The sequence below is a fragment of the Copadichromis virginalis genome, linkage group LG6 (genome assembly GCF_057382275.1).
Source record: "Copadichromis virginalis isolate Kocher_CV1m ecotype Utaka linkage group LG6, C_Virginalis_male_GT1.1, whole genome shotgun sequence".
Classification (NCBI taxonomy): Eukaryota; Metazoa; Chordata; class Actinopteri; order Cichliformes; family Cichlidae; genus Copadichromis; species Copadichromis virginalis.
Window position 1 is genome coordinate 7,165,919 of NC_140623.1, and position 10,115 is coordinate 7,176,033.

At 43.2% G+C, this 10,115-nt stretch overlaps 1 protein-coding gene across 1 annotated transcript in view; it reads left to right on the forward strand.

Moving 5' to 3' along the window:
• The window catches only part of LOC146707089 (CD48 antigen-like), a 33,907-nt gene that overhangs the window by 20,847 nt on the left and 2,945 nt on the right, over window positions 1-10,115 (forward strand). Inside the window, exon 2 of the mRNA XM_085458422.1 lies at window positions 243-572. Coding sequence (XP_085314548.1) covers window positions 243-572 — 330 coding nt within the window. The remainder of the gene's footprint in view (window positions 1-242; window positions 573-10,115) is intronic.

Below are 10,115 nucleotides of genomic sequence, written 5' to 3' on the forward strand. Positions count from 1 at the left end.
TCATTGAACAAAGAAAGTAGCTCTTAGTGAGAGGAGAAATTCTGTCTGTCATATTGGAAACATATAAGAAAACATTTACATAGCATTTTCAGTGGGAGAAACATTTCTCAACTGAAAACGTTACAACCAGATGAACAGATTGGCTTACCTGGATGATTAAACATGCTTCAAGACATTTACGCAAAAGTAATTTTAGCATTTTCACAAGGAATTCTCATGGAGCCACATCTTCTCTCTCTCAGGAATACTGTGTTGTTTTGGTGGAAATGAAGGAAAGACTGCTGTGAAAGCAAAAGAGAGAGCAGATGTCACCCTACAGACAGGAGAAAGTCCAAGTAATGCCAAGATAATATGGACTTTTGGAGCCGAAAATCCAAACATGCGACTTGCCACCATAAAGAAGAGAGTGGTGAAGAGTGACTATGATGCGCGTTTTAAAGACAGACTGCAGCTGGACAGTCAGACTGGAGCTTTGACCATCACACAGCTCAGCGTCCAGGACTCAGGCATCTACAAGTGGCAGGCCATCAGCGACACCATCTTATGGAAGCAGTTTAACCTGACTGTTTATTGTAAGTACATCCGCTCACTCGCGTCACTAGACCTTGAAAACAATTTAATAAAAAGGCAACATTTTTTTCCCACACTGATTCATGAAAAGATGCACAACAACTCCTTACTGCTGCTCTGTTTAGATACATTAGCCTCCATCTCACCTCATTTCTAGCATTCTCCTCTGTTACAAAGGCCCTCTGCATGTCCTCCTTCACTACATTCATGAACCTTCTGGTAAATGGACTGATTCTTATACAGCGCTTTTCTACTCTCCCTGTATACAACATGCCTCATTCACCCATGCACTTCCAAACACAAGTGCAAACTAAACTACCTTCACACACATTCATACTCCAATGAACACATCGGAGGGCAACTTGGGGTTAGTATCTTGCCAGGGATATGCAGACTGGGGAAGCCAGGGATCGAACCACCAACCTTCTAATTAGTAGCTGACCTGCTCTACCACCTGAGCCACAGCCATGTGCTCGTCCTCTTTTCCTCATACCACACAGCTTCAAATCCTCTTTTTGTTAGTGCCTGATAGGTTTGTAGCTTGTACCTATCCGCTGGAACGTTGAAGACAATATAGTTACACTGCAAAGCAAGACACAAGCAGGCTGGTTTTACTCATGCATGAGGGAAAGCTGGCTGGAGCCGAGTGTCGTTCCACCACTTGACCTCCGTCAGACTCTCAGCCAGGCTCCCCATAGCACTCCTTTTATTGTGGTTACATGAATATGCATAGGGTCATTAACATATGACATCTTACATAGGTATACATGTGAACAAAGAATACTGTGTGTGTGTGTGTGTGTGTGTGTGTGTGTGTGTGTGTGTGTGGTGTCCAGATGTGACCCTGTGAAGACTCCCCAAAGCTGGTGCCAGGAGTCTAGCGGTCCATCTGAACAAAAGGCTCTTATACTTAAACAGATATACGTGTGCTTGCTATACCATAAATCAATAAGAAAAGATACGACCTCTCCTAGGAGGTGTGATCTACGCCGGAACACTCTGTAGAGGGAGTGAACGCACTCCCCCTTCATGCTACACAGAGCTGTTACAGACCTCCTAGGATGAGACATTCTTTCAATCTACAAATGGTTATACACTTCTAAGCATATGTGGGTAAATGTTTCTAAGCATAAATGACAATCAACAATACAAATCTAACATTTCCCCCCTTATTGACCTTTATGCTAGAAAAATTCCCAGTTATGAATACCTCATGACTGACAGTTTTAATGCAAACATTTTTATACTCAGCATATGTCAAATCACCCTAAATTACTGTAAAAGTACACAGTTTAACAAATGTATTAGCAGTTATCCCATTCCTCATTAATCTCATCCAATGGCAACCTGCATCCTACAAGCAAACAAAGAAATTGTTAATTTAATAGTGAAAATAAGAAAGTAACATTTTCAAAAACATCTCAGCTTGGTGATGCTTCCTCCGGGTGTGCAAATCACATGTCTCTCTGCAGAGTGGTTTGAGTTCTGCAGGGCGTCATGAATGTCTCTTCCAGTTGTTTCCATCATTGTCCATAGGACCAGAGTCCAAATGTATGTAGAATAAACATTCAAACATACCAGTTAGTTTTGTTGTTTGTCAACATGGGTCTCAGCTATTTCCAAAGCTGCAGACCTCATAGGAAACTGCTGTTATCACCACCATCCTTAGACTCCCTCTGCGTTGTCGATGGAGCTTGGCACGCTCCCCTCATCCTTCAGGTGCCCGTCTGTTGTCCACAATCTCCTCTGTTGGCCTCTGGAAACCCCCCGTGGCACAGCTCTCAGTCCAACGCAGTTTCATGGTCCTTGCTGTGGCTCCAAAGTCTGATCTCATGATGGGCCCCAACCAGCTCGACCTTTGACCTCAACCACTGCCTGGGCTGTCAGCTATGCCTGGAATGGTTCTTGCTTCTCACTGGCCTCTTAAGATTTCTCAGGAGATTACTGCTGCACCTGTATTTCCTTGCTAGGAGGGAAAACTTCTATTTGGAGAGCATGTCAACAATCATCAAACAACATTCTTTAGTTCAGTGAACTTCACTTATAGGCCATCAAAGCCTCATCTGAACATGGATGCATCACTTGCATAGGTTTAATACCTGTAAATAAACTGTTAATCACACAAATCACTGCAACAATAATAGAAAACATTGTTTAATAAAAAACATTGTTAATCCTTGGACCCCTCCTCTTGACGCATGGACACACCCATGCGTCAACTCACCAAACCTGGATTCCTGTCTTAAAGAAAAAGATTAGCTAGATCATATCCCAGGCAACATCAGGGCATCTCCTCCCCAGGAGCAGCACCACCCTGGACCTATAATCCTGCAACAAAAATGCTAGTGTGTTTTGCATATTAAGTTTGCTTAACACCGGGCTCTCCCAGGAGCCTGCATACACACCATCATGGCCTGGAAAACAAGATCTGGAAGTGAAATCAAACTACATACCTGTAAACAATTGTATCATAAGAACAAGAAGCATTCAACATCAGCAAGACAAGTGTCATGTGCAGGTTTTCTCAAATCAGTAAACTACAATTATTTTCATAAGTCGCCTCAGACATGGATCATCCCATGTACTCAGTCAACATTAACGTAATCAGTGACTGCTCTTAAGCAAAGTCACTCCACTCATATATTATTTATGGGCTCAAGAGTGGCCAGCAAATGAGCCCATATTAACTATTCCATAACACCGCATCTCTTATTTGTTTGTCTCATGTCACTTGTCCGCTTCTGCTGAATCTTGTACATGCAGTCTCAAAAAACAAACATTAGCAACACACATTGATTATCCTGGTGGGCAGGCGTCGGCCAACCACATTCCAGAGGTGCCATAAAAACACCATAAAATCAACCATCCATTGCTGTGGAAAATATGTTATTCATATCATCAAAGTAACCTTCACATTTTCCCATCAACACAATGCAACAGCATCACCACTCATAACCTGTAAACACAGTTTTCCTCACACATAAACCCAGAAATCCTGTAGTAGGAAAAAACATCAACCAGTTGTCCTGGTATAAATCGCATCATCAATTCACATGAAGAACTGGCATGCTGTAAGAAAAGAAAATGCAAATATTAGCGCTTGCGCAGGCGTATGCATACTTTGTCACAGCTCCCTCTGTGAGCAACACAAGCCTATGAATAACACACCTGATAAATGCACAGACACAGAAAATGGCATTTAAAAGGTTAAATCATCATGCAACCTCGAGTGTTGCTGTCATCTTTCTGCTCCTGTAAAAGGAAACACATGGGTTCATCTGCACCTTTGTCAGGTGGGGGTTAGCTTCACACAATCATGTTCAGTCAGTCAGTCAGTTATTTTAAAATTCTTACTCATTCAGTCAGTGGTTCCTTCTTTTGCTAATTGTGGAAATTATCATCGCATTCGTTTCCACGCTCAGCAAAACAACGTTATTTCAAAAAGAAAAATAATTTAGACTGGATTTCCTCGTTGAATCCTTTTTGGGGGGGACTCTCATTTCCTAATTGTCCCAAATAAGTGGCTTTCTCCTGAACCCATTTTAAATGTGGAGAAACTCACTTGCAACAATTTTCTTGACGATGTGTAACGCTTTTAATTCCCGACTTGCAGATCTGCTCAAAGAAAAGAAATTCACAAGCAAAATCAGTGCTTGTTCAAAAATGAAAAATAAAAAATAACAGAGATTATCAAACCAAACTCTCAGTGCACTGTGAAAGTATCAAAATAAAAAGGCCTTGTTAAGTCATGACACAAACTCCTCATCATCTTCACAACAGGAGAAGAATCATCAGCTAGATTCACTCCAAACCAACCATCAACTGCACAACACACAACATAACCCTAATGTCATATTAGCTATGAGTTTAATCACCCGGTCTGTGCTCTTCACTCATTTAAGCCACAGATCTATTTTATTCAATTTTTCCTTTTTCCCTTCATCATAAAACATGTGACATGCTGTCATGCACTTCACAAAAGACGTTTGTTCTGACGTATTCAGAGTTGTGTATCTAAATACAGGATTCACTCGCACATCAAAACAGGAAACTCAGTGTTTTAGAGTCTCCACTCAACACACAACAAACTCCAACACATCCCATTCACTCGTACTAGAATTCAGTCACCTTTCATTAATCTAAGAACGATCAACTAATTTGAATCAGCTATTAACCCACTAGGATGACAGGACAACAGAAATGCATGTTCAAAATGTTATCACTAAAAGAGAATTTCCCTCATACAGTAAATTACTTGTGCTGCATCAATCAAGCAGGAAGCTTCTCCCAATTTACTATATTAATAACTAAATTTATTGTCTGATCACTGGTTGGTCAAACCAGGATCTTTTTTCCCCACAAAAGTTAAACTGTTGTCCTGCAACCTAGAGAGTCAATTTTTTGCATTGGATAAATTCAGTATTTGATAACAAGTGTCTGCTAAATTGACACTATTTTAACACTGATGAAAGATAACAAGCATGTCTGTGGAGCTGCATCTCCAACAGAGCATGTTCTGTGCTATGAGTTCCACTGGTCTTTGCATCACACGAGGTGACAAGATGATAAACAGACTCACGCTTAAAATGTCTAATCTTCATGAGTTATTTTGTGTTTGTATTAGTAGGGTTAAGGCATGTTCTGTGTGATTTTGTATATGTTTGTATATGTTTCAGACTCCTTCACAATTTTCCAACTTAAGCAGTCAGTTTTCTTTTTCCCCAGGTTTGCTAACCCAAATTTTGATTTCCCACATTAAATAATTCCTATGTGTTCTCACCTAGTCTTCTCACTCTGTCCTCTCACTCTTTTGTCCTCTCCCACTTCAACAGTCCAAACAGCCGGCAGTTCTCCTTCAGCTTTGTCCTGTGTTCCACTGTCTCTTCTTGCCATTTTACTCCACAGGTGGCAAATGTCAAACTCCAACTGTTCAGTTCTCCTCAAACGTTTTCTTCACATGCACAGTGAAGTTTCAGCTTGTTGTAGACACAGTGCCATTCATCCGATCAGGCAGGATGATGGGTTTGCTCTTCTTCTCTGATGCTGTTTGTCCACATTGCTGCTGCTTTGCTGGGACTCTTTGCTCAGGACTTGCTGCTGTCTTTATCTGCCATGTTATTGCTCTTTGGAGCTGCATTCCTTGTCTTCAGGGAGGAGTGAGCACTTGCTTGTGAGGTTGAGAGACACATACACATTGCGCTGTAATAAGTCAGCCAGAAACTTGGCCTGCACGTTTCCAATGATGTTAAACTATAACTTTCTTCCGACCGCTGCATGTGGAAAATTGATTCAGGTCTGCTTTTCACCTGAAAGTGACAAACTAAGACATTTCATTATTATCATCGCTGCTTAATCAACACACATCTCTCTCTCTCTCTGTGTGTGTTTGTGTGAACAATCCTTTCTTAAAAGCATAAAATGACATTGTAGTTGTTTTTCGGCTGATCAACACGAAACCTTTTTCCCATGATTATTTTTCTTCGTCTACAATGTAATTTTTGTCTCTTTTTCACTCTTTTTTTTTTCCCGTTACAATAGCTGGTGACCTGCAGAATCACCGCTCTCACTCACAATCAAAGGCAATTACTTTTACACAGCGCACAAAAACACTGTGATGTCAGACACATTCACACTCACTTTTTCATCTGCATAAATAAATCACGTGGCTGGTGATATGTGCCATGGTAATCCATAAGCATGATCACACGTTTATTTAATTATTTTCGACCCAACAAAACAAATAAACAAAAACATGATGCTGATGTTATGAACACTCTACACACAAGTCAAGATGCAGGAAAACTGCTCACGGAAACGCTGCACACTCCCTGTTTCCCCCTCTTTGAGTAGTTCCCAGACAGCTCTTGATCTGCTAATGTGTAGCTTGCTCATCAGCTCAGAAAAAAAACTGCAACGCAACATCACACAGTAGTTGCATGCTCTGCCCACAGAGCTGTGTTGTTCATATTCAACACAGCTCCTCCATCATGTACTTTTAGATGTTTCATACAGGGTTCAGCATATTAGTTGTTTTCACAGGTGTGCTCCATATCTCAACAATGGCTCATAACAAGACGACCGTCTTCCACACAGGTCAAGTGCCTCTATGCACTTCATTAGTTTAAATATTTACCTATATCACTTCACCTCACATGTCATTGTACTGAATTTAAGCAACCACAAGCTTAATGTAGATTACTTTTAACAACTATCCACCTCAATTAAATCTATGGTCTGGCACACAGGCTGCTGTCGATCAGGGCAAGCTAAAGAATAAACATTGTGTCAGCAAGGGGTGGGGGGAAAGCCATTCACCAGAGCATATCTTAAGTGCTGCTGATGTGGGCTGGCCTTCTCCACAGCTCTCCAAGGCTGGTGTGTTTTCTGAAAACTTCTAACATTTGAATCTCTTCCATTTATAAGCCTGCGATTAACCGCACGGCTCAGGTCCGCGTGACCGCGCTCGCGTGAACCCGCGCAGCTGTGAAGCCGTCGCTCTCTCTCTTTTTACATAAATACTTTGTGCTGCCAGGAGCAAAGTCCAGCACAAACGTCTATCTCCCTCCGACTCACTCTTGGTTGCTTAGAAACCCATGATAACAACAACAGTCGGTGTCACAGACCACATGTTCTGCTCCGCACACACTCACACAACAACAACAACAACAACGACGACGACAATGACAACAACACAAAATAGGCCTATTGTCCAGCACAATCTGGACCCCGCGGAACTTCTCAACACCCCACTGAGCGGTGGAGAACTCACTACAGTACCCCACACAGCGGTCTGTATTTCGCCCCACTAAGACGGCGAACAAAAAAAAGTTCGAACTGCGCAACTCTGCGACTTAATGCTTCTGTACAAAAAACCCCACTGAGCGGCTTTGTACATCGCCCCACTTAGACGGCGAATTTTAGCCCCACTGAGCGGCCACGGACAACGCCCCACTGAGCGGCGAAGACGTACAGTTATAGAGTTGGACTCTAAACTTACTTGGTGTTGCTTAGCGTGTAATATCAGCCTCGAATCCCGCCGATCGCCATTCATCGAGGAGAAAGGACAGACAGCGAATCCACAGGAACTTCCTGGCTGACGTCAAGCTTTCCGCGTGCCTCTTCTCCCCCCGGTGAATGTCGACTCTAGGGATCCGGCTCGAAGGACCAATTAATGATAGGTTTGTAGCTTGTACCTATCCGCTGGAACGTTGAAGACAATATAGTTACACTGCAAAGCAAGACACAAGCAGGCTGGTTTTACTCATGCATGAGGGAAAGCTGGCTGGAGCCGAGTGTCGTTCCACCACTTGACCTCCGTCAGACTCTCAGCCAGGCTCCCCATAGCACTCCTTTTATTGTGGTTACATGAATATGCATAGGGTCATTAACATATGACATCTTACATAGGTATACATGTGAACAAAGAATACTGTGTGTGTGTGTGTGTGTGTGTGTGTGTGTGGTGTCCAGATGTGACCCTGTGAAGACTCCCCAAAGCTGGTGCCAGGAGTCTAGCGGTCCATCTGAGCAAAAGGCTCTTATACTTAAACAGATATACGTGTGCTTGCTATACCATAAATCAATAAGAAAAGATACGACCTCTCCTAGGAGGTGTGATCTACGCCAGAACACTCTGTAGAGGGAGTGAACGCACTCCCCCTTCATGCTACACAGAGCTGTTACAGACCTCCTAGGATGAGACATTCTTTCAATCTACAAATGGTTATACACTTCTAAGCATATGTGGGTAAATGTTTCTAAGCATAAATGACAATCAACAATACAAATCTAACAGTGCCTGTCTCCGAACCATGCATCATAGCAGGTCTCATTCCCCTTTCACTCTTGCTGTTACCATTCTTTCACAAATCAGTCGGAGACTTGCCTCCACCCATTCCACCATGCCTGCACTCTCTTCTTCACCTCTCTTGTGCATTCACAGTTCCTTTACATTCCTGTTACTTAAACTCATCTACCTTTGCTATCTCTACTCCTCGAACTTTCACTTTTCCAACTGTGTCCTTCTCATTCACACACATGCTTCCACTGAATTTTTTTCCCTTTCCCCTCCGCTTGTCCTTTAATGGCACCAGCGAGACAGCACAGCAGTAAGGCAGCACAGCAGTAAGGCAGCACAGCAGCGAGGCGTCTGGCAGGAGAACGAACAATAGTCTTTTTTAAGGCTACTGCAGAAGGAGATATTCCCCGCTAGCTCACCCAAGCTTGCTCTCTGGCACAGCTACAAGCCACGTGAGCTCATAGCCCCTCCCGCTAGGATGTACTACCACAGTCGACTGTCGTAAAGCAGCCGCAAACCAATAGCAAGTAAAAAAAACCTCAAAATCATTGAAGAACATTTTATAACACCCAATATAGATATATAGATATATACTGAATATCACACAATATCAGATAACCAAATTAACACTGGGTTACATCCACCCCTGCTTAAAGTGTGACGTCCCCGTCACTATCACCCGACAGAGATTGCACTAACCCAGCAATCTGTTGTTGTAATGACAGGAAAAAGTTATTGAGCAATGCAAGTGTCATCGGCAGCCGTGGCTCTCTACCAAACATCAGAAGGAAGGGCGCTTCTCCAGTTGCGTCATGTTTTGTACAGTTATAAGCATGTACAAGGGGGCGAACATACTTCCTCCACTCCTCTTCTTTTTTTTTCCTTTTCCTCCAGTTGCTCTCTGGTACAAGCATCCAGTGCTGTGGGAGGGTGCCAGAAGGCCTGCCGTTACCGTCAACTACCTCCTGCAGCAACGTCTGGAGTCTGCGCAAGTAATCAGATGCCTTTTCTCCACTATTCTGATGAGTCTCTAGGTACTGGATATACAGCTCTTCACCTCCAGTGACATTGCCATAAGCCTTGTCGAGCTCATCGAGGTAGTCTTTTGGTGGTGCTTGAGACCCAATAGAAAGGGCTACATTCAAAGCAGGGCTAGCCAAGCTATCGAGGAAAACACGGCGCTGCTGCCCTTCGGAAAGGGTAGAGTTATTTAGTACCTGTTTAGCTCTAAGTCGCCATACCCTGTACTCTACCTCATTAGGGGGTTTTGGAGAATTTCCTGAAAATGAGCGGAGCTCAAAAGCAGAGGGAGTATGCATGGGCGAGTCATGTTTTACAATGTGCTCCACGATAACTCTCTGAACCTCCGCTGGCACAGGATCAACAAGCAGGGAGTCCGCATCAAGTGCCTGTTTAGCCTTGGGCACATGGCCATCATCACAGGCGGCAGTTGACCTGGGACCGGGTGTGGACTGAGTTTTAACTCCCAAGGTAGGAGTTGAGGTAGCTAACCCCTTATATGTATCATTTTTCCCACACATCTGGCTCACTGCAGCCTGATTTAAAGTCATGGGGCTCACATTATATGCTAATGCCAGTTCGTTCACTTGTTCTCTGAAACTAGCAGTCACATCATCAATTGCTCGAGCAAGGGGGACCACATCATGCACCAGGTGAAAACTGTCAGGTCCCTGAGGACAGTACTCATCTATCTGAATAACCTCCCAACACTCCCCATCTGCTGAAT